This window comes from Sturnira hondurensis, unplaced genomic scaffold (genome assembly GCF_014824575.4).
Source record: "Sturnira hondurensis isolate 20B ecotype Veracruz unplaced genomic scaffold, ASM1482457v3 Scaffold0006505, whole genome shotgun sequence".
NCBI classification, from domain to species: domain Eukaryota; kingdom Metazoa; phylum Chordata; class Mammalia; order Chiroptera; family Phyllostomidae; genus Sturnira; species Sturnira hondurensis.
This window is the reverse complement of record NW_028079136.1, coordinates 7,294,659-7,320,065: the sequence shown is the minus strand read 5'-3', so window position 1 is coordinate 7,320,065 and position 25,407 is coordinate 7,294,659. Positions and strand designations below refer to the sequence as shown.

The following is a 25,407-nucleotide window of genomic DNA, read 5'->3' as shown; positions in this document are numbered from 1 at the left end:
ATCTTTAGAGGGGAAAGGAGGGAGAGAGGGAGAGAAATATTAATGTATGGTTGCCTCTCATGCATCCTCTGCTGGGAACTGGCCTGCAATCCAGGCATGTGCCCTGACTGGGAATCGAACCATGATTATCTGGTTCGCAGGCCTGTGCTCAATCCACTGAGCTACACCAGCCAGGGCTGAAAACAGTTTTTGAATTCCTTGATTTTGGAGCCTTTCAGTGCTTCTCCTGTCCCTTTCCCCACCTCTTCTACATTGGCAAAACATTTTCCTTTAAGGACTTTTTTTATCTGAGGAAATAAACTTGCTGGGTCGAGATTGGGTGCATATTGAGGGTGGGGCATGGCGGTCATGCTGGTTTTTTTTTCGTCAAAAACTGCTGAACACTCAGTGTGGTGTGGACAGGTGCACTTTTAAATCGCCCATCATGAAATGGCCAAATGTGTTGAAAGAGTCTTCAAAAAATTCACTGAAGCCAAATGCAGCCTCTTATAAAAACGCCAGCTGGTTCACTGATAAAGATGGGTTCTTGAAACACTCACCTGGGAGTGGGGAGACTTGTATTACAAAACTCCCACCTGCCAGAAGATAATTCTGGTTTTTTTTGGTGGGGTCCCTTTCTCATGAACAAAACCACATATAGTCTACTTTATGGGTGATTTAAGGAACCAAAGATTAATTTGGCAGTATTTAGTTTATGCCCTACTGGTTTTAGTACATACTATCTGAAAAAGATGAGATTCTACTATGTATGATTATAGTAACATTTATTTATTATCTCTTTATATTTGCTAAAAATGTTTTCCATGTTATTTATTCCTTACAGCCTTCCTGTGAAGTAGATTTTGTTATACTAATTTTGTAATTAAGTCTTAGATGTGCTAAATCAACTTTCTCAAGAGTTAAAAATGTAGAAAGTGGCATCACATATACAGGGTTGTGCAAATGTAGGTTTACAGTTCATGATGGCAAGTAATACCAAAATTAATAAATAATACAAGATTAAACTCTGTTTTACAGACTCACAACTGTGAACCTATGTTTGCCCCACCCTGTATGTACAACCAAGACTACCTGCTTCCAGCAGTACATTCTAGGAGTTCGTAATTCGATGTAGGAGATAAGATATATTCTATAATGTGTAATTGGCCTAAAATTGCTATAGTCGCCCTGGCCAGGTATCTCAGTTCATTAGAGTGTTCCATACACCAAGGTTGCAGATTGTATTCCTGGTCAGGGCACATACAAGAATCAATCAATGAATGCATAAATAAGTGGAACAACAAATCGGTGTTTCTCTCTAAAGTAAATTTTTTTAAAAAGTGCCCTAGTCATAGTATGGATAGTAGTGTCCTCTGTGGGCTAATCTGTCTACTCCTTAAGTATATATACCCCTTTTCACTCTGTGATACCCTGGATGATCATAACTGCTTCCAAGGCATTTTTTGTTGTTGTTGATTCATTCAATTATTCACTTAATAAATTTGTTGACTGTCTTTTCCATTTTGTTGTTGATATCTTAAATGCCGAACATCATATGAGGAGTTGGGTGTACAGATAGTATATTCCCTACTCTCACGGCATGTAAAGTCTAGTTGATAGGAAAGGCAGATGTAAAGCCCGGACTAGGTTGGTGTTGATGAAAATGGAGAAAGTGGGTGTATTAATTATATAAGCATTTTGGGTATAGAATTGACAGGGTTTGTATTGAAGAGGAAAGTATTAAAAATAATGTTCAGGTTTCAGCCATGAATAACTGTGAGGATAGTGATAAAGTGGTGCAAGGAAATAGAGCACAGCTTTTAGGGGAAAAGATGCATTGAACATAAGTGAAGAGTTTGGGGTAACGAAGGTAAAGATGTTAGAATGATGTGGAATATATTTGACTTTTTGTTTACAGATGAGTTGGATAAAATAAATCAGCTGGGGAATGGAAAAGACACCCTATGAGTTGAGTCCTGGCACCAGGTTCTATCTAGCATTTGTAGATTAAATAGGATGAGAAACCAGCAAAGGAGCCAGAGAAAAGGACCAGGAAAAGTGAGCTATGAATTGCGTAGATGGAATGGTGTTTCAGGAAACAGTGTGGTTAACTGTTCAGATCTATTTAGAGCACTGGAAAGGGCAAATACCTCCCCTTCATCCACTTTATTAGTCCTGTTCAGGTCTTAAATTTAAGAGATTCTCCTTTTAGGGTTATTCTAGATTATATTAAATTTTAGGAGATTCTTTTGATTCTTCCATTGTATGCTTTACTTCTTCATTATACTTCATTGCAATTAGCTATTTATGTTGTTTTCTTTCATTAAACTCTTAAATTTCCACAAAGTCATGGAGCCTCATTTGTTTTGTTCAACCCTGTATTCGTAGCTTCTGGAATGGTGTCTTGCACCAAGAACACCTACATGAATAATTTTAGGAGTGACTGAGTAAAGTGTCACTCTAGGTTCTAATATGGAAGAAGTTTTTTTGTATCCAAAGGGAAATTTTTGTTTTGGAAAATGTTTAAACAGTGTTTGCCAGAAGGGGAGGCTGTAAAGAGGAAACCAAAATAAAAGTCACTGTTCATATAAATGTGTGCAGAAAAATACTAAAACATGGGCTGGAAGGAGGAGATGACATAACAGGTAGTGGTTAAATTGGGGGAAAAGGAGTGATACTGAGAAAACATGTAAGAAGGGAATTTAACTTGAAGGTTCAGTTCTTTTAAAAAAATGTTACAAGCAGCCCTGGCTGGTGTAGCTCAGTGGATTGAGCGCAGGCCTGCAAACCACACAATCGCGGTTCGATTCCCAGTCAGGGCACATGCCTGGGTTGCAGGCCAGTTCCCAGCAGGGGATTCACAAGAAGCAACCATACATTGATATTTCCCTCCTTCTCTCCTTCCCTTCCCCTCTAAAGATAAATAAATAAATAAAAAATGTTACAAGCAGCTGTGACAGGTGTGGCTCAGTTGGTTAGGCATCCTGCAAAGCAAAAGGTTGCAGGTTTGATTCCTGGTCTGGTCAGGGTATATGCCTGTCACCTTGCATGAGGCAACCAATCTTTGTGGCATTGATGTTTCTCCCCCTCTCTTTCTCCCTCCCTTCTCTCTCAAAAAATAAATAAATAAAAATTAAAAAAATGAAAATTGTTAGATGCAAATATGACGGATTTAGGAATCGTTAAGTACCATTTGTAGTGTTAATGAAAGTGACCCAGGTTCAGAGTATAAATTTTGGAAAATAAAAAGTATATAAAGAATTACTCCATTGAATAACAATAAAATAATTTTTTTTAAGAGAAAGAATTGCTCCTCTATAATCCCACCACTCTAGAGATAACTTAGTGTTTTTGGTGTTTTATTTTCTGTGTATGTTGCACTGCCTATTCTTATCAATGTATTTATTAAATTATCATTATATAGTTTATACCCTACTTTTATTGAATGTTCAAAGTTACTGATTTTTAACTTTCTATTGAAATAAAACATCCATACAGAAAAGTGGTCATAGGTACAGTTGGTTAATTTTTACAAACTGAGCACACTTATCTAACACAGCCATATTAAGAAATAAAACATTATTAGCCCCTTTGAAGCAAACCCTCAGGTTAATTTTTACTGATTTAGTTTATTTCTAGTTTAGTTTGTTACTGATTTAATGTTTCTATGGAGAAATTATTAAATTTGAATTGGAAAAACAAGTATCACAGAGAATACTGGTTTTGATCTGCTGCCACTGGTGTAGGTTAAGAATGCTAATTGGGGTGAATGGAAAGTGCAGCGAGTGCAGGCAAATGCAAACATCCAAAATGTTGTAGCACATAGGAATTTTTTTGAGTTATTGTAGGTGAGTGACAGGAAATAAGGCTGGGACCAACTTAGAGGCTTTCGTGTCAGCGAAACAGTGGAATGAAGTACTGAGAATATCTTTACTGAAATTTAAAATGTATGTTTTTGTTTGTAGGCACACAAGTCTCTGAATTTTGTTTCGACACTGCTTCAGATTACTATGTCGGAACAACTGGATTTACCTGTGAGACAAGCAGGCAAGTTTCCTGAATTTCTTGAATGCATGTAAATATTATTGTTTAAAAGATTCTGAATAGCAGAAGTATCTTGGGGTGGCCCTCTAGTGATTTTCTTTCCTGAAAATCAATTTGCCTTCGTGTGTTTACTGCAGATAGCAGGTATTTTGAGATTTGGTAGCAGAGTATAAAGGAATGTAATATTTCATTGAATTAAAAGAGAAACTAGAAAGAAAAACCGAGGGGGTTTATTGAAAGATTCTTTGTTTAGCTCTTGATAGTGTGGCTTGGTTGGAGCATCGTCCTTTGGTAGAAGGGTTGTGGGTTCACAGTCTGGGCGCTTACTGCCCCCACTCCAGGCACATGCAGGAGGCAACCAATTGATGCTTCTCTCTTGCTTTGATGTTTTTTTCTCTCCCTTTCCTTTCTTCTCTCCCTGTTTCTCTAAAGGCAATGAAAATATGTTCTCAGGGTAGGATAAAAATTTTTTTTAAGATTCTTTGTATATATAGTTGTTCCTTAACAGCCATTTGCATTTATTGTTTATTTCAACATTTTAAAAAGTGCTATTTCTTAGTTCAGATTTTAGCGAGGTATTGAGCAATTCTTTCAGTATCAATCAAAGTCTGTGAAAATACAGCATACTACTTCTGTTATTATGTTAGTCTACAAAGTAATGCACTTCACATCTTTATGTTTTATTACTTAATTTCTGTGCCAGATGTATAAATTTTACAGGAACTATAAAGTACCAATAGTCTCATCATTCTAGAAAAAACATTCTGATGCTACTTCTTGCTCTTTTGTTCCTTTATACAAATTTTGCTTAACGAATAGCTTTTTCTGCTTTCTTTAGTGTATAGTGAGCACTTTATTTTACATAGAGTTAGTCTTAAAAGTTATATAGATATATATTAAAGATTTTATTAATTTTAGAGACAGGGGATGGGAGGAAGAGAGGGAGGGAAACATCAATTGGCTGCCTTTCATATTCACTGCAACTGGGAATAGGACCTACAACCCAGGCATGTGTCCTGACCGGAAGTCAAACTAGTAAAACCTTCACTTTGCAGGACGATGCCCAATTGAGTCACACCAATGATGGCAAAAATTAAATGTTAGTGGCTAAGTAATTTGCCATAATGTGCTATATGCAGTGAACTATTTCTTAATTGTTAGAGTTTAATCTCAGGTCTATTTTATTAACAATTGTATCCCCAGGGCCTAAAATATTGCCTGAGGGTACTCAATAAATAAATGAATGAATGTAATTTAATTGTTAGGATTTTTTAAAAAATTGGCATGTAAGTTGTATGATAATGGAACATTTTTTGAACTATAAAATACAGTAACTTAACTGGACTCTGGCCAATAGTAAACCTTGTTATAAATTTCTAAATAAATAGAAAAAGATTGCATTGATTATTTTAACTGTTGTTCCTTTTTTTACTAATGAAGTTGGTATTTTCTGATTCGGTTATTTTTAAGATAAGAATCTTTGACTTTGAGCCCTGGCTGATGTGGCTCAGTCAATTGAGTATTGGCCTGTGAACCTGAAGGCTTGCCAGTTCAGTTCCCAGTCAGGGCACATGCTTGGGTTCAGGCCAGGTCCCCAGTAGGGAATGTGCAAGAGGCAACCACACAGTGATGTTTCTCTCCCTCTCTTTCTCCCGTCCTTCCCTTCTCTCTAAAAATAAATAAATAAAATCTTTAAGCAATTAAAAAAAAAGAATCTTGGCCTTTGAATCTCAAATTTTTTACTAAGATTTTCAAAGTGTTTGGCATTTTGGAGGGACCTTAACAAATTTTAGAGACTTGATTATGTGTATTATATGTGTTATGTGGCTCTGAGTCCTTGATACCCTATGTACAAGTGGTGTCCATAATATCTTGTCTTCAACAGCCCTGCTCAGCTCATGTAGAATTGTGCCTATGGCTTCTTTTACAGAGTCTATCCATCTCATATTTTCTCTTCTCTTTTCTTGCTGTCTCTTATTTTTCCCAGAATTACTATCTTTTCCAAAGAACCCTGCCTTCTCATGATCTTCCCTAAGTAGAACAGCTTCAGTTTCGTCATTTTTGCCTATGGCAGTGTTTTCAGGCTTAATTTGCTCTTCGACCCACTTGTTCATCTATACGTCTTTCTGGTAGTCCAAGGTATCTGTAGAGTAAAATTAAATTGTCCTAGGAAATATTTTCTTAGTCTTACAGAACCAGAAGCAACTGAACTATGGGACTGTCAAACATTTAAAAAACATAATCATTTAGAAGTTACATCCTTATAATATTTGAATGGTACTTTGTAGTGTATAGCATATGGTAGTATCACCTGCTAGAGTTTGAAAGATTCTGTGTTTGTAGTAGAGTTCATTCTGAATGGGGTATCATGAGATTGTTGCAGTGTAGTTCTCACTTGTGGGATCAAACAGCTTTTAAAAATACCAAATCAGCGTTTTACAAATAAGTTACTTACCCCATTTCTCTGTGCATTACAGGAGAAGGACATACTTAGAGGCTGTGTCGGGTCTTAATTTGATCTTCGTTCTGTTTTAGAGCTAAAGAATCAATTCTAGAAGTTGTATCAATCTGAAATATGTCAGTCCTTTATACTTAGTGTTGTTTATGGTAGATGTAGTTTATCTTAAAACATTTGCTGAAGGGTATTTTAATGTGTAGTCTTAATCTTTTAGAAATATTATAAGATGTATTTTAATTCCCAAGATAAAGCAAAATAGAAGACAAAAATTATAGAGTTGTATTCGTTACCCTTATTTAAATAGGTGCCAGACTCTAGGTAAGAGTTAATCATTAATCAGAGAAGAGCCAGTGTTTGCAGAGTTTAGGAATTAATTAATTTTGAATAATTTCCCTTTTTTATACATTAGTGATTGAGCTTCCCTCTCCCTGTTCATCCCTCTCTGCCCCTCTTCATTTGGGGGGAGAGGACTGTATAAAAAGCATTGTTAGCAATCTAGTTTAGTTTGAGTTAACCAGCTGACAGGAAATAATCTGTAATTTTGAACACAGCAAATTCTGCCATGAAATAACATGAATTTGAAGCAGCATAATTGTGATAATTGAAATGCTTAGATTTGTAGACCGAGAATCTTGATATACTCTACTTTTTCTATGGTAAAAATAACCTTTGTATCTTAGTTGGCCTGCTGTAACAGAATACCATAGGCTAGGGGGTTTGCAAACAAATTTATTTCTTGTAGTTCTGCAGACTGAGAAGTCCAAGGTTAAGGCATTGACAGATTTGGTGTCTGATGAAGACCCACCTTCTGGTTCATAGATCCTCAGATAGTGGAAGAGGGAGAGCAAGCTCTCTGGGGTCTCTATTATAAAGGCCTTAGTCTCATTCATGAGGACAGAGCCCTAATAATGCACCAAAGGCTGTAATAGCATCACGTTGGAGATTAGGATTTCAATTTGAATTTGGGGGTGAGGGTGGGCACAAACATGTACTATTGTAAGAGTGATTTTAACTGTAGAATCTATTGGTATGTATAGCTGGTTTTGTCTTTAGAGGCTTCATTTAGAAAAATTTATTTGTTAAACACTGGCTAGTATGGTTCAGTGGATTGAGTGCCAGCCTGCAAATCAAAGGATCACTGTTCCATTTCCAGTCTAGGGCACATGCCTGTGTTGCAGGCCAGGTCCACAGTAGGGGGTGTGTGAGAGGCAACCACACATTGATGATTTTCTCCCTTTCTCCTTCCCCTCCCCTCTCTAAAAATAAATAAATAATATATATTTTAAAATTGTTAAAACTAATCTAATTTTCTGACAGAAAATAGGATAAAAAGTGTTATGAATAAATGTGATATAAAAGGTCTAAACAGTTTAATGTGGAGTGTGTTTATTTGCAAAGTTACTTTAGTCTTTGTTTAATAAAAATCTTTCTGGGTGACTACTGTAGGTAGGTATTAAATTTGTGTTTGATGATCAATTTTTATAATAATAGAATGCATTAACTTATATTTCAGGTGTTATCTATTTGAAAAATATGGTAACGCAGTATTGGCCAGATCGAGAGACAGCACCACGGGATATATCCCCTTATACTATTCCAGAAGAAGATCGACATTGTATTCGAGAAAATATTGTAGAGGCCATTATCCATTCTCCTGAGCTCATCAGGTATATATGTGTGTGTGTATATATATATATATTTTAAACTTGTTCATTTTATAGCTATATAATTTGTGGGGATTTTGGGAGGGCATGGAAGAGGGTGTTTTCAGAACATACAAACCTGTCATTTTTGTGGCAGAAAACTTAACAAATGCTGTAAGAGTAGTTTTTTTTTGTTGTTTCATTTTTGTACTGAAATTATACATTTATAAAACAAAAAAACTTTTAAATTTCATGCAAAACTTGTGAAACAGTGTGTGTTCAGATGAAAGAGGGTAAAGAAAACTACAGAATGTCATATAATTTATATTATAGTCTTTTGTTCTTTGAAATAGTAGGAACATAGAGTTTCGCTTAGTAACTTATTTTGTCTGAAGTGCCTTTTTGGGTTTGTTTGTTTTTGAGTTAGCAAAATTTTACCTAGGTAGCATTTCTTCCTCTTTATTGTTTATTTTTTACTTTTAGGGTACAGCTTACTACATGTATTCATCACATCATCAAACATGATTACCCAAGCCGCTGGACTGCCATCGTGGACAAAATTGGCTTTTATCTTCAGTCTGATAACAGTGCTTGTTGGCTAGGAATTCTTCTTTGCCTTTATCAGCTTGTGAAAAATTATGAGTAAGTGTCTCTTTCGATTCCTATAGCATTTTGACAAATGGGAAAAGTTTGGAAAATGTAAGCAAATTTGATTGAAGGTCTAGCATTACTTTTGGTATATATTGGGTTGGCCAGAAAGTTCATTTGATTTTTTTCCATAAGATCCCTTTAGTAGCGCTTAGTTGTCGTTGACTTCATTTGAAACAGTTTTGATAAATTGTATTGTGACAGCGTGCATTTAGAAAAAAAACTTAACAAAATTGATGAATTTTTGTGTAGCTATTTAAATACAGAAGATAGAAGAAAATAAGCAACACTTTCAGCGTATTATGCTTTATTATTTCAAGAAAGGTAAAAACAACAAAAGCAAAAAGCTTTGTGCAGTGTATGAAGAAGGTGCTATGACTGATCGAACGTGTTAAGAGTGGTTTGAGTTTGTGCTGGAGAATTCTCATTGGATGATGCTCTACTGTTGGGTAGACCAATTGAAGTTGATAGTAATCTCATTTGAGACATTAATTGAGAACAATCAACGTTATACCATGCAGAAGATAGCCAACATACTCAAAATATCCAAATCAGTAAAGTTATTGGTGAAAGTGAAAAATGTGTCTTGTATGGAAAAAACCATGTAGATGTTTTGGCCAACCTAATATATATTAAAATTATATTTTAATTGTGTTCTTTTTTTGAAATAGCATTTTAATTTTAATTCTGCAGTCTCTTCTGTTGATTCAACTAATAAACTATTTGTGTCCTTTTTTCTTATTAAAAAAATCATGTTTCCCTATTTAAAAAATCAGTTACCTAACTTCTCAGTATGGGGTGATAAAGGTGTTTGGTTTTTGTTTTTATTTTTTAAATGTGAAGGTAATCATAGTACATTTAGCATTAGAGCTCTTTATTGCTTTTGGCTTTCTGTGAATTTTTGTCTTAATTTGGGATCTTGATAACTTACAAGAACCTATCTCTAATTTTTTTAAGAAAAATATGTTGTAATTTCATGACCATTTTTAATCATTGTGTTTTAAGGGATTCATAGTCACCTGTTTCAGTGTTTGCCTATTTCAGCAAATTATAGTTCATATTAGTATTAGTAAGAGATTATTTTGAACCAAGAAATCATCTTTGATCTGGATCTCGGGATAAGAAAAATATATAACCTTGGAAGTTGAGGTATGTAGCGCTGAAAGTAGTAAGTCAAATCTCAAAGGGGTTATCTCTTGTGTGTGTTGTGAAAGTAATGAAATTGATAGGTATATGAAAGTTTTGACATTAGAAAATTATGAGGAGGAGTTGAGGGACACTTACACCACGATGGTGGCTTTATTCCCAGTCCTAACAGCCACACAGATGCCATTGTGATCCTTGTAATTATGGTGCTTGTAGTTAGCCTCTGATACCATTTTTGGATCCCATCTCAAAGTTGCTGATGAACTGCTGCATTTGTTCTGAGCAGGAGAGGAATATACTATTTACAGCATTGGTACTGGTGTTTTCTTGTGTTCCCACCAGCTACCCATCTTCCTGCTAAGGAATGTTCCAGCTGTTGCTCCAACCCCTGTCAGAGTGCCAGTTGTTGTAGTTCTGGTAAGTGAGTGACTAAAATGAGAGAGAATAACAATAATAAGCTGTATTGTCATTGAGGAGGTCCAAGTCTCTTCTGTCCTATAATCTTAGCAGGAGAGAGTTTGACAGGGATTTTTTAAATGGGAGATGCAGGAGGCTGCTACAATATTGGAATTCCAGTTCATTTTCAGCTATTGTTTTATTGTGGAGCACAAGGTATTCACAAGGGATCTGTGTGGACTGAAGCAGTTCTAAGAAAATTCTTGGCGAAATTGGAAGTTGTGGTGGCCTTCAGGAGCATAGATCCTCAGGAAATACTTGTCAGTTGAAGGAGCACAGCAGGAGCACTTGAAGAGGAAGGCAAGTCACACCAAGTGGAGTAGTGTGAACAAAAAGAAAGGTACTGAGGTGGAAATGAGACTTTGTCTTTAGTGGGTACTGAGGACACTAGTATGGATAATTTCTGTTGAGGGTTTGGGGGTAATTTTGGACTTTCAAATTGGGATGTTAAAGAGGATTTTGAATGTCATGCGAAATTTGGATGTCATCTTTTAGATACTGGTGGACTATTGAAGTTTTTTTCTTTTTTTTTAACAGAAAATTATGGTCTAGTATTTAAAATTTCCTATCAACATGGCTCACCAGATTGACACGCCATAGCCTTGTAGTGGAGCTTTTATTGATACATTTTCATGAGTTCAGGAACTTAGTCTTATGGAATAATAATTTGTTTCCTACCATAAATTACTTTTATACCAATTATCTTAGATTACCAACTAGTACCACCCAACTTCTAGTTCTCTACTCAGTGTAGAGAGGAAAATAGGAGAGAATGTCTAGCATAAGTAGGTATTCAAACTCTGGGTGTGGGTGATCACTTGGGTTGAATAAATGGAGAGGGGTGCTTAATTTAGTCCTCACCTTTATTGTTAAAAGGGAATATTGTCAATAATTATTATAGTTTTTATAATCAGATTAGAGAGTGCTTTGTTTTATCAACTTGAAGTGTACAAATAACTTTTTAAAATGTGTGTACTAGGTATATTTTCTCAGTACATTAAAATATTTAAAATAATCTGTCAGTTTTGTTTAATAGTCTCAGTCATTATTTGTGTGAATATTTCTCTTGGTGTTTTTTATTCTTGGCAATTGACTTTGGTTTTCATTTCACCCAATAGCAGAAACGAATATAGTGTTTTAAAAATGTACTCAGATATTCAATTCTCTTTTTTAAAATTCCCACCAAGGAGTTTTGTTTTGTTTTTCATTTTCATTTTCTTTCTTTCTTTGTTCTTTTTCTCTTCTTTTTTTTGACAGAGGAAGGGAGAGAAATATCTGTGTGAGAGAGAAGCGTATTTTGGTTGCCTCTGGTAGGTGCATGGACCCAGGCTTGTACGTGCCTGGACCAGACCAGGGATGAACCTGCAGCCTGGGCATGTGCCCTGACTTGGGAAACAAACCACAACCTTTCAGTTGTGGGTCAGTGGTCCAGCCAAGGCAGATTTGCAATTCTTAAGTACATTTTTAGTGTGCAGAATGTCTACCAGTAGATAAACCTGGATTCTGATAAAAAGAAAACCAACTTAATGCCTTTTAGATAACCTAATCTTAAAAAAAAAAAAAGCTGTGCTTTTTAGAATAATGACTTCTTGCCCTGGCTGGTGTAGCTCAGTGGAGTGAGTGTGGGACTGCAAACCAAAGGGTCACTGATTTGATTCCCAGTCTGGGCACATGCCTGGGTTGCAGGCCAGGCCCCCAGTAGGGGGCATGTGAGAGGCAAGCATACAATGATGTTTCTCCTTCTCTTTCTCCTTCCCTTCCTCTCTCTCTAAAAATAAAATAAAATCTTTTAAAAAATTAGAATAATGACTTCTTAAACTACTTTGAATTTTGCAAAGCTCTTATGCCTACTGACTCCTTAATAATGGAAGCTGGAGTTACTTTTTCATATTTCTATACTAAAAATTCGATTATTTAATTTCTCTTTTGAAATAAAGCCACAGACCTTTCAATAATCCAGTTAAAATGCTAAGGGATTCAAAAGTGAAAGTGCCTCAGATTAGCAATTCATTACCCATAATCTTGGAGCAAAATGTGATTCAGAATTCAGTATTTTTTGGATTTTAGGAAGGGAATAAGGTTCATGTTATACATATTATGTAATGTTGCTATTGAAATCTGTACCAGCAAAGCTGGAAGATGGAAGGCCAGGGGGCACTGTGCCATGGGGGCAAAGGCACAGGCCCTTTTTTGGAACCAGCTGTAGGCGTGAAGCTCATTGTGCGGTGGGCAGCAGGATGGAAAAGTTAATAAAGAACCTTTTTTAGCCCTGGCTGATGTAGCTCAGTGGATTAACTACGGGCCTGCGAACCATGCGTTCGCAGTTTGATTCCCAGTCAGGGCACATATCTGGGTTGCAGGCCAGTTCCCAGTGGGGGACACACGATAGGCAACCATACATTGATGTTTCTCTCCCTCTCTCCTTCCCTTCCCCTCTAAAGATAAATGAATAAAATATTTTTTAAAAAATAATAAAGAACCTTTTTTACTGTACAAGAAGAGTCTCAGATAATATCTTTAGCCATTAAGGAATCAGTAAAACTCCGTACGTACCTCCCCATTTCACAGTTGAAGATCATCATTCAGTAAATTAGGACTCTTTTCTATAGGATGAGGTTACATCCAGATAAACCCATTGTTAACTATCCTAAGTTGAAAATATTGCTACTTCTTCATAGACATTTTTAAAAAATCAATATTTAACTGTTTAGAAATGAAACATCGTTTAAAATCCGACCAAACTCCTAATTCCAAAGAATTGGCAACATTCTCTGATCAAGAAAAGAAGTGACTGTATGTTGAAAGTATCCTGGCACTGGTCCCATTCTTTTTTTCTCCTTGAATTTGAATAAATATGGAGAAATGGTGCTTTGATCACAACTGTTGTCTTAATAAGACTAGCAGTACAGTGGACAATTTCTCTTAATTCTTATTTAGATGCTAGAAAACTCCCTATGTTTGGCAATTCTGAAGCTCAGAGACACTGGCAAGAAATTGGTTATTTACCAAACTATGCTATTTTAACAGCGGTGATAACATTTTTCTGTATTGGGGATTGTATTATATACCTCTTACAGCTTATCACAGTATTTTATGTGCATATGTGACAAAGTCATAAATCCAAACTGGATTTCTCTCTATACCTCACGTGAATATGAGTCAAGTGCACAAGTTCTTCATGCGTGTAACAGTGTTAATTGCCTATTTGCTTATTTGCATATCTGCAGTGGTTTTGTACTGTTGTTGTTTAAAAGAAATGTCAACTAAGAAAAGCATTGCTAATGTATTATGCATATTACTGTATCCAGGCCTTATTCTTACTAACTATGGACATTTTCAGTATTCTTTACTAATTTAGAAATAAGGTCAGAGGCATACCTATTATGAAATCTAGGCTCAATGTGTGTTATGCAGTCATTCTCTGATTATCTTACTTGTTAGGCAGTGTGCTTGCTTTTTTTTTTTTTTTGGTACTTGCTTATATACTGTTTTTACAGTATATGTGAGATCTGTGAGAATCTCTTTACAAAGCTTTTACTTAAATAGTAAAATAAAAATTTGCTGAAAGTAGAATTGCTTTTTCATACCTTTTTGCCTTGGTAACTGATTAGCTCTTTTGGAGAGTGGGGAAAAAGGGACCAAGTATAATTGTACATTGTCCTAATTTGAAAAAGGTATAACATACCTTTTATCTTTTGTAAATGTTGTCTGACATTGACAAAGGAAAAAATTTTACCCTTTTTTGAGTTTTAAAAGAAGATGTTTCTCTCACAGTGGTAGGTGGGAGCTTCAGGAAACTGAATAATTAAAATTTACTATGTGGATTTTATATGTAACTTTTATAACTAAAATAAGAAACATTCAAATAAATCTCGGAGAAAAGTTTTAAAAATCTATACCAACACTCAATAATAAAACATTATTATTATATTGGCTATAAAATATGTGAATATTTACTCCAAATGGAATAAATGAAGATCATAAATAGCATGCTGAGGTTGGATTTTGTTGCCGAATGGGTTATTAAAAAACTGCTGGTTTATAATGCTTTTAGAAGTACAATATTTTTCTACTTTATAGATGCCACTCTGCCTTAATTCGTGGAATGTAAATTACTTAAGGATAGTAAAATATAATTGGTTTTATATCTTTTGGCTGCTAATGTTTAAAAGCCAAATCACTGTAGCTCTTCATTTATTTGGTCTTCAGAATTAGAGATAACATAGTGAAGTGGTTAAAAGGGCAGACCCTGGATCTTGACTGCTGAGGTTCATACCTAGATGGTGTATTTTGGGGAAGGTAGTTAGTTACCTTGCCTGTGCCTCCATCTCCTGAGCTATAGAAAACAGGAGACTAATGGGGCCTTGAAGATTATGACCTGATGATAAATGCTGAGTAAATTTTATATATTTTATTATTTGAGGTTTTTCTAAAGTTGCTTTTGGTTGCAGAGTAGGTTTTTATTTGCTTTTATTTGTATAAACAAACAAGTAAATGTATATGTCATCTATAAATAAAATTGTGAAGTGAAAGTAAATTCTTACAGAATTAGTTTCTATTCCTACCCAAAGGTACAAGAAACCAGAGGAACGGAGTCCATTGGTGGCAGCAATGCAGCATTTCCTGCCCCTGCTAAAGGACCGTTTTATTCAGCTTCTTCCTGATCAGTCTGATCAGTCTGTTCTTATTCAAAAACAGATTTTCAAGATCTTCTATGCTCTTGTTCAGGTAATTTTTATAAAGCATTTTTGGGGTTTTTTTTTAGTATAAAAAGCCAGTGTATCTAGATTGAGTTGATGATTTGCTAGTCAAATATAAATTGCCAAAATTATAAGTATGTTAAAAGTATAACCAAGCATACTTACCCAAATACACAAACAAGTCTAATCTTAAATTATTATTTTTTTAATTTTTTAAAATTTATCTTTAGAGGGGAAGGGAAGGAGAGAGTGAGAGAAGTATCAATGTATGGTTGCTTCTCACGAGTCCCCGGCTGGGAACTGGCCTGCTACCCAGGCATGTGCCCTGACTGGGAATCAAACCACAATTGTGTGGTTCGCAGGCCCGCACTCAATCCACTGAGCTACACCAGCCAGGGCTCATCTTAAATTATAAATGGTCAATCTTAAGTTCTCTTAAACCCTCCAACATTATTTACAAAATTTGTAAGTTTTTTCCTGTACCTTTCACCTTAAGAATTCACAAGTCTAGAAATCAGTTACTTGATTATAGCTTAGATCTAACAAGTACCCTGATATACCAAATATACATAGATTATCCCAATAATTACAAAACCTATTCCTAAGCTTACATTACACAAAAATACTAATACTGTGGGCTTGACTGGTACATGGTAATGGGCTTCGACATTTTTATATATTATTCTAAATCTTTGGAGTAAAAGTTATCCATTAAGGAAATGGTTGTATCTGTATTCTCAGTGAATGTAATTACTTAAGAAACCTCCAGTTTTTTACTTACTTTTTAAATCTCATTTAAATAGACCTACGACTTTGCCTCCACTGAAACTGTAACTGGTTCACTCCTTTGTTTGGTTGGATTTTGCATGTCTTTGCTAGATCTTTAAAGATAACCTAATATCTCTAATTCTTAACCTAAGGGCACTTTAATTGGCCCCCCCCTTTTTTAAAAAAACTATTTATTTATCTTTAGAGGGAAAGGAAAGGAGAGAAATATCAATGTATAGTTGCCTTTCATGAGTCCCCTGCTGGGAACTGGCCTGCAACCCAGGCATGTGCCCTGACTAGGAATCAAATCGCGGTCGTGTGGTTCGCAGGCCTGAGCTCAATCCACTGAGCTACACCAGCCAGGGCTAATTGGCCCCTTCTTATGCAGTTCATTTTAAAGTGCTTTGATAGACCATATGTACACTGTTTCTGTTCCCCACACCCCGACTGGTAGAACCTCCATCTTTTAGATTAAAAATAATTTCTTTTTGTAAATTATTTTAGGGCATAGGACAAGTTATCTCTGCAACAGATTTTTTGAGACTAGGATACCTTGACATAAAAATATGAGTATAGCCCCTTCTCATTTGTGAAGATATGTTCTAAAATCCTAAATAGATTATTGATTTTATGAACCTATTAAGAGAGGATTTTGGCCCTGGCTGGTATAGCTCAGTGAATTGAGCATGGGCATGTGAACTACACGACCGCGATTCGATTCCCAGTCAAGGCACATGCCTGGGTTGCAGGCCAGTTCCCAGCAGGGGACTCATGAGAGGCAACCATACATTGATGTTTCTCTCCTCTCCTTCCCTTCCTCTCTAAAGATAAATAAAATCTTAAAAAAAAAATGCAAGAATGGATAACGGTCAGAAATCACCTTCTGTGATTTAACTCTTACTTGAAAAGAAAGGCCTGTAGCCATCTTTAAGGATGTCCTTCTTGCTTTATATAAAACTAAGAATCCTGGAATTGAAATTCCTTAACTTGATTAAAAAATGTTCATAAGAAATCCATAGTAAATATCATGCCTTATGGTGAAAATAAGATGTATTTTCAGTAATTTGGGAAAAAGATAAGGGTGTCCCCTGTGATTGCCACAGTTCTCCAGGACAGGTAACTAACTGAATTTGCCTGTGTACTAAAAATAAGAAATGTGGATTGAATGAAATACTTTTTGTAGGTATTGTGTAGAATAAAAGAAAGTATAATTTTCTTTTGTAAGGATTTAAAAAATTAATACTTGATTTTAATTTAGTATACACTACCCCTGGAGCTGATAAATCAACAGAACCTGACAGAATGGATAGAAATTTTGAAGACTGTTGTGAACAGGGATGTACCTAATGTAAGTCTCTCTGTGATCTATCACTAAACATAAATATATAGTTCAGTTTTTTGAGAATGTTAACTGCTATTTTCTGTAACATTTTAATAAACTTTGGTAATTTCATGATGCAGATTTTTTTAGACAGACACCATTTCATTGTTTACATATGAGCATATACTTAGTAAAAATTTGTGGAGCGTTATTTTATATACTGTTGTTTAAATTCTAGTGTATCTCTGTTAATTTCATCCTAATCCTTCTGTTTCTTTTCAGTTTTTAATTAAGAGCTCATAACATGTATTACCTTGCATAGTTATAAATTTTTTTTGTTATGTGAACTTTTAAAATCTGCTTTCTCAGCAACCTTCAAATATATAATACAAATACAGTATTATTAACTGTAGTCATCATGCTATACATTACATCCCCAGAATTTATTTATCTCATAACTGGGAATTTGCTCCTTTTGACCACCTTCCCAGTGATTACTTATGGTAATCATTTCACAATATATACATATATCAAATAATTCTGTCGTATATCTTAAAGTAATACAACATTATATATAAATTACATCTTTTTAAAAAGTATGTAGATTTTTAGCCTAATAATTTTTTAAGACATCTGTGAATAAGAAAGAATTTATAAGTTGATTAAACTTTATAGTTATATTACTTTGTTTTCTAAATAATTTTTTAGAAATATAACTTACAAAACATTAAACTGACCTTTTCAAAGTATTTTGATTCAGTGGTTTTTAGTTCATACAAAACTATTCAATTATGCTTTTTTAATATTAATCAAAAATTTAAAAATAACTTGTTTTACTTTATAATCTAGTTCATTGATTTTCAACTGGTGTGCCGTAAGAATTTATTAAACATGTCGTACTTGACTATTTAGTTAGGGGCACTGGCCACTTTTCCCTTATTGTCAAAATAAAAAATGACAGCTGCCAAAACAGCAATAGATGTCCAGTGAGAATGAGTCAAAATTATAACTAATTTTTTTGTCAGGTTGGCAAAAAAGTAATTAGTTTATGTGTGCCATGTGATGAAAAAGGTTGAAAATCACTAATTAGCTTTCTGGAGAGGTAGGGTATTAACAATCCTGAATTACCTAATGTGTTTTAGAGTTGTTACTATCATCCTTTTTTAATCTTCAAAAAAAATCCTGCTGAACTTATTTTACACAGATATGGAAGAGTTCTGCAATTTATCCAACACAATTTTCTTAGTGGTGTAAATAAAAAAAGAAGAAGAAGAAACCTGTTCTGTAGCAATACGCTACAAATTTTTACGTAAAAAACCCCCACAGAAATAATAAATGACATTTGCCTAGCTTCATAGGAAACTATTTTAGTTTGATGTGTATTTTTCTGTAGACACTTAATACAACTATAAAATATATATATAAATTTTATATTGACCTTTTTGGTATAATTTATAATCATAAACAGCATATATTATAAGAAAATAGTTCAGTGAGTTACGACAATCACCTGAACCCATGTAAATCACCTAGCATGGTTACTCATGGCTTGTTCGAGTCATCCCTACCATCGCCATTCTCATTTCCAGCATCATAAATTAGTTTCGTCTGTTCTAGAACTTAATATAAAAGTACTTTTTTGTATCTATCTTCTTTTGCTTAATATATTTATCAGATGTATTAAGTTGTGTTGTGGTAGTTTGTTTCTTTTTATTGCTAAGTAGTATCCCATTATGTGGATACACTACTGTTTATTTAAAGTTGGATATACAAGTTGATGGACATGGGTGTTCTCAGAATTTTAGTATTAGATAAAACTCCTATGAACGTTCTTACACAAGTCTCTGTGATCATATATATTGTCATTTTTCTTGAGTTGAAAACCAAAGAATGGAATTGGGTCATAGCATAGGTATATATATAATTTCTAATGTAGTTGTTCCATTGATGTCACTGGCAATGTATGGGAGTTTTAATTGCTATAACTTAAAAATATGTCATGGATGTCTTAGGTAAATATAGTGATCTAATCTATTCATCTTTTATGGAAGTTCCATAATTAAGCATACCCTTATTAATGAAAAGTTCTAGGCAGTTTTTCATTATTACAAATAGTTTTGCAAATGAATATTCTTATACATGTATCTTTATTTATACTAATATTTCTGAAATGGAGTTTCTCACAGCCTTTTGATTTGAACTATACTGGTTTTGATTAGACTACTTGCCAGGGCCTTGATTTTATATTATGTGGGACTTGAGTAAAATGTTTCCGTTTAAGTGTTAAAAGAATTTTTAAAAAGCATATCCTTCATGAATAAGTAGCTGAAGCACTGGAAGTGCCTCTTTTATTTAAATAAGGGTTAGGACTTTTTCAGACCTAGCTTTTTATTATGGAAGGTCGGCCACTATAGGAGGAGGATTTATGTCTTTGAGAATTTGTTCTCACCTCATACTGTTTCTCTTATATTGTATCACTTTTTATTATCTATCATTAAATAAATGTCTCTTTAAATAAGGAAACACTTCAAGTTGAAGAAGATGATAGACCTGAGTTACCATGGTGGAAGTGTAAGAAGTGGGCTTTGCATATTTTAGCAAGGCTTTTCGAAAGGTAAGCTCCCAGATATATGATGATTTAAGTTCATTTTTTTTCAGACTTTTGGTTTGTAAGTGCTGATATAGAGCATTATAAAGAAACAATGGGCATTTTGATGTTCTTTTAGATATGGAAGCCCTGGCAATGTTTCCAAGGAGTATAATGAATTCGCTGAAGTCTTTCTGAAGGCATTTGCTGTTGGTGTGCAGCAAGTAAGTCTAAGATAATTTTTCTAAATAGAAATATAGTATTATTAGGTTAATTTCTCTCTTATTTCATTAGAAATTAAATAATAATAACCTTGTTGCATATTAATGTAGACTGTGTTTTATGTTGAAAATAACTATTTTCTAAAATGAAACCTTTTTAGTGAGAAGAAATGGTGTTATTAATACACTTTTACTATTATCTTTAATGTCTGGCTTCATAAAAGTCATCTGTATACTCACCTACATCTGTATTCAGTCTGTTTTAATTTGTTTTGATGGACATAATGACAGTTTGGCTTTAGAGATAAGTTGGGAATGTTTCAATAGACTTTTCATAAAGTTTTGGAAATTCTTTAATATTACACCAAAATTGAATGATGTAGTTTTTTTTCTTTTTTTTAAATATATTTATTGATTATGCTATTACATTCCCCCCTTCACTCCCCCCACCCTGCACACCCCCTCCCACCCACATTCCTCCCCTTTAGTTCATGTCCATGTGTCATAAGTTCTTTAGCTTCTACATTTCCCATACTATTCTTGCCTTCCCTCTGCCTATTTTCTGCCTACCATCTATGCTACTTATTCTCTGTACCTTTTCCCCTTCTCTCCTCCCACTCCCCTGTTGCTAATCCTCCATGTGATCTCCATTTCTGTGGTTCTGTTCCTGTTGTGGTTGTTTGCTTCATTTGCTTTTCTTTCCGTTGTGGTTGCTAATAACTGAGTTTGCTGTCTTTTTACTGTTCATATTTTTTATTTTCTTTTTCTCAGGTAAGTCCCTTTGACAAGCCCATATAATAAGGGCTTGGTGATGATGAACTCCTTGAACTCGGACTTTATCTGAGAAGCACTTTATCTGCCCTTCCATTCTAAATGAAAGTTTTGCTGGATAGAGCAATCTTGGATGTAGGTCCTTGCCTTTCATGACTTGGAATACTTCTTTCCAGCCCCTTCTTGCCTGTAAGGTCTCTTTTGAGAAATCCACTGACAGTCTGATGGGAACTCCTTTGTAGGTGACTGTCCCCTTATCTCTTGCTGCTTCTAGGATTCTCTCCTTCATTTTCATCATGGGTAATGTAATTATGATGTGCCTAGGTGTGTTCCTTCTTGGGTCAGTCCAACTTCTTTGGGACTGTCTGAGCTTTCTGGGCTTCCTGGAAGTCTATTTCCTTTGCCAGACTGGGGAAGTTCTCCTTGATTATTTCTTCAAATGAGTTTTCCACTTATTGCTGTTCCTCTTCCCCTTCTGGTACCCCTATGATTCGGAGGTTGAAATGTTGAAAGATGTCCTGGAGGTTCCTAAGCCTCTCCTCTTTTTTTTTGAATTCTTGTTTCTTCATTATTTTTTGCTTGCTTGTTTCTTGCTTCCTTCTGGTCCCCTCCATTGATTTGAGTCCCAGTTTTCTTTCCATTATTATTGGTTCCCTGTGCATTTTGCTTCATTTCACTTAGTGTAGCCTTCATTTTTTTTTTCATCTAATTTACAACCAAAATTAACCAATTCTGTGAGCATCCTGATCACCATTGCTTTGAACTGTGCATCTGATAGATTGGCTACCTCTTGGTCGCTGGAAAGTATTGCGTCTGGGGCTTTGATCTGCTCTTCCATTTGAGCCATTTTGGGGGGGAGGGTCCTGGTTGCGCCTGTTATGTATGAGGGGCAAAGGCTTAGGTGTTCACCAGGGCAGGGCAACCCAGTCACTGGGTTGGGACGCTGTACATGGGGGCGGGGTCAGAGAGGGAACAATGGTTCTTGCTCTGCTCTCTCTTGGATTTCAGTTCTTTCTGCCGCTTCCCACAAGCAAATTGGGCCCTTCTGGTGCTGGTTCCTGTGTTGGTGGGCTTGTGTACGTTCTAGGACCCTGTGGGTTTCTCCAGTAAACTCTCCTTTGAGGTTGGGGGTTCTCTCCTGGCACCTCAACCCCCACAAGTGTTTTCAGTCGGTGCTTTTAGGCTTTATTTCCCAGCGCTGGGGCCCTGGGTTGCGTGGTCTGTCTCGCTCCCCATTTTTCCCTGGTTTATCTGTGCACTAATGTGTGACTGTGGTTAGCCAGCTGCCTTGCGCACCTCACTGGGTCTGCTTGTTGCCTCCCTGCGCCCAAGGTCTGCCAACTGCTGCCTGCGTGCTTGGGTCCACCAGCCAACACTTTCCTGCCTCAGCTCTTCTCCGCGGGCTGCCGACTCCAACCCTCTTACTGGTCAGGATAAATGGTTTTGGGACTTCCATACAGTTCAATTTTCTGTCAGTTCTGATTGTATATTTGTTGTCCTTAATTTTGGTTGTGCGAGGAAGCACAACCTACCCCTCCATCTTAGCCGGAAGTCCTGAATGATGTAGTTTCTTAAAGGTTAATTGCAACATAGAGTTTGAAACTAACTGAACATTTCGTATTCTATTATAGTAACATACATTGGTCTGTATAGCGCTTAGATGGCTCTTTCATCCATACATAATTTTGTGACATTCTGCACTGGGCATTTAGAGGATGTCAATTCATTGAATTAATGCACATTTTGTAATGTTAATACATTTTATTTTGCAATTTAAAAATCACATTTGTTAATTACAACACCAATCTCATCAGAAATATTTTCAAATAATTTTTTCTTGAAAGCTCAAATTTTAATACAAGTAACATTACTGGATTTTTTTAAAGTGACAGGCTGATTTTATTCATTTTTGAGAAAAAAATGCCATATGTACAAGTCTAAATAATCACAATTGGTCTATTAATTTTTCTTTCTTTTTTTCATATTTTGAAATTAGTCATCTTTTTTTAAATTTAATTAATTAATTAATTTATCTTTAGAGGGGAAGGAGAGAAGGAGAGATACATCAATGTATGGTTGCCTTTCCTGCGTCCCCTGCTGGGAGTTGGCCTGCTGGGAGTTGGCCTGCTGGGAGTTGGCCTGCAGGGAACCGGCCTGCAACCCAGGCATGTGCCCTGACTGGGAATTGAACCGCAATCATGTGGTTCGCAGGCCTGTGCTCAATCCACTGAGCTACACCAGCCAGGGCAGTTTTTCTTTCAAGTATATGATAGTGTTTCATGGAACAAGCTGCTATTCCAGCTCTTCTTCTAATAATTATTCTTCGGTATATAGAAGAAGTGCTGCTTATATTTTTCCCATTTAACAATATTTATAATATTTCTGGTTCATTGAGGACATTTTTTTTAATAAGGATGTTTGTAAGGAAAGCTTGTTCTGTAATTACGTGGCTCTAAAGAATATGACTGCTGATACACTTCAGTGGCGCCCCATTCATGTTAGATATAAAATGTTTTACTACTCTTTTCTATCATTCATGCAAATGTTAAACACAGTAAAAAGGGCAAATAATGACAGCATTATTGTGAAAATAGTGTTGCCCTCACAGGCCCTTTGAGAGATCTGTCACCCAGTTTTTGACATTGGTTGTTCTTGAAATACAAAGTAGGATCCAAACTCTTGCCAGACATTAAGTGAGATATGTACATGAATGTTTGTGTAATGTTTTCCTAGTAGGTGAGTTTAGCAATTAGAGGGATGTCTCAGAATATTGTGTTATGTTTAGTAAGTAGCATATGAATTACCCTTTTTTTTATATTTAATCAGAAACTAGTCCTTTGATAATTATTTCAGTTTGTTTATTTAAATGCCTTCTTTGAGAATAAATGTGTTTCTGCAGTATATAATTTTTAAAATTACTTAATTCTGAGAAGGATGATGACCCGAATAGTAAGATAAGTGTCACATGTTTTTGCTAGCTTACAAGTCATTAATTTCTGTTTGGTTTTTGATCAAAACTTTTTCCCAAAGGTTTTACTGAAGGTGTTATATCAGTACAAAGAGAAGCAATACATGGCTCCTCGAGTTTTACAACAGACATTAAATTATATTAATCAAGGAGTTTCTCATGCGCTCACCTGGAAGAACCTGAAGCCTCATATACAAGTAATAATTTTCTGTCTGAAATGTTTTTCTAGAAAATACAATGGAAATAACATTAAATATCATAAAGGTTTAAAAGTGAAATTGTTTTCTTGTATTGCTTAGTGTAGTTCTGGTAATTGATTTGAGAGTAGAGTATAAAAACAAGGGAAAAACACCCCTCATGAACTTATAAAAGCTATTTTGTGAATATTCAGATTACCTTTTCACCTAAACTCTTCTTACTATTGGACTATGAGTAGTTAAAATTTTAGTCATGTGATTTGGAGTAGGCAAAGGACTGTTTTACCAGGTAGTTTTTGGGAATAATTGGCATATGTATTATTTTCATGAGTAGTTTTTTTTGCTTTATTTGCAACTGTAGGGCTTGATGGACTAAAATTGCATGTCATATTTTCTCATTACTACCTATGTACACCTATTTTGTTTTATAATTGTTGCATACAGGGAAGGGTAGGTACATTGGCAGTTGATCTGAAAATGTAAAAAGTTTGATATTAAGCTTTAAAAATATGTATTAGAGATTATGGAGTTACTTTTGTTTTACCACTTAACAGAAATTTGAAGGTTTAAATCTTAAGACTGACTTAAGGTTATTACCTTCTTAACTTTTAAATTGCAGGGCATTATCCAAGATGTTATTTTTCCATTGATGTGCTATACAGATGCCGATGAAGAACTTTGGCAAGAAGACCCTTATGAATATATACGCATGAAGTTTGGTAAGGAATTTTCACTTGTTTAGAAATGAAATGTCAATTAAGTTTGTCAATTTATATTAAGTTTATAAAGTTTGTATATAGTATACCTAGGGGGTGTCAGAGTCTTTTACCTTTTGTACTCTGAAATCTTTGTTGCCCTGGCTATTGTGGCTTTGTTGGTCAGAGCATCCTATACGCAGTAAGGATGCAGGTTCAGTCCCCACTCTCACCTTTCCTCTCTAAAAAAGCAATGATCAAAATACTTTTGATCAGGTGAGGATCAAAAAAAGTAATCTTTTGTTTCAGTGTAAGTTATTCATTGTTTAGACCAGTGATTTTCAATCCTTTTCATATCACAGCACACGTAAACTAATCATTAAAATTGTGTGGCACACCAGAGAATGTTCTTTGCTAAACTGACAAAAACATGGATACAATTTTAATTCATTCACACCAGACAGCTATTGTGTTTGCTGTTGTCATTTTTTAAATTTGACAGTGTAAGGGAAAAGAGGTCAGTGCTCCATACTAAATAGTCAGGTATTGCATGTTTTAAACAATTTTTGCAGCATACCAGTTGAAAATCACTGCTTTAGATATTTTGTGGAGGACAATTCATTAATTATGGCACTTCGTAATTTTTAGCAGACACAGTAGTGTTGCTAAGTTTTTAGATGTGCTTCATGCCAAAACTGTGAGAAATTCAAGATTATACCTTAACACTTAGTGTCTAAACTATAGTTTTGTGTTAGTCATCATATAATGTGGGAATTGGGAAGATGAATACTGGAAGCTGTAGTCA

General features: G+C 35.2%; 1 protein-coding gene across 2 annotated transcripts in view; it reads left to right on the top strand.

Annotated features, from left to right (window-relative positions):
- IPO7 (importin 7) overlaps window positions 1-25,407 on the top strand; it is a 67,405-nt gene that overhangs the window by 16,095 nt on the left and 25,903 nt on the right. The window contains exons 2-10 of one of the 2 annotated variants that reach the window (XM_037050103.1): window positions 3,945-4,026; window positions 7,995-8,148; window positions 8,608-8,766; window positions 14,946-15,102; window positions 17,101-17,190; window positions 19,683-19,777; window positions 19,890-19,974; window positions 23,773-23,907; window positions 24,527-24,626. In XM_037050103.1, the coding sequence (XP_036905998.1) occupies window positions 3,945-4,026; window positions 7,995-8,148; window positions 8,608-8,766; window positions 14,946-15,102; window positions 17,101-17,190; window positions 19,683-19,777; window positions 19,890-19,974; window positions 23,773-23,907; window positions 24,527-24,626 (1,057 nt within the window). The remainder of the gene's footprint in view (window positions 1-3,944; window positions 4,027-7,994; window positions 8,149-8,607; window positions 8,767-14,945; window positions 15,103-17,100; window positions 17,191-19,682; window positions 19,778-19,889; window positions 19,975-23,772; window positions 23,908-24,526; window positions 24,627-25,407) is intronic. The other variant, XM_037050104.1, reaches the window with a different exon arrangement.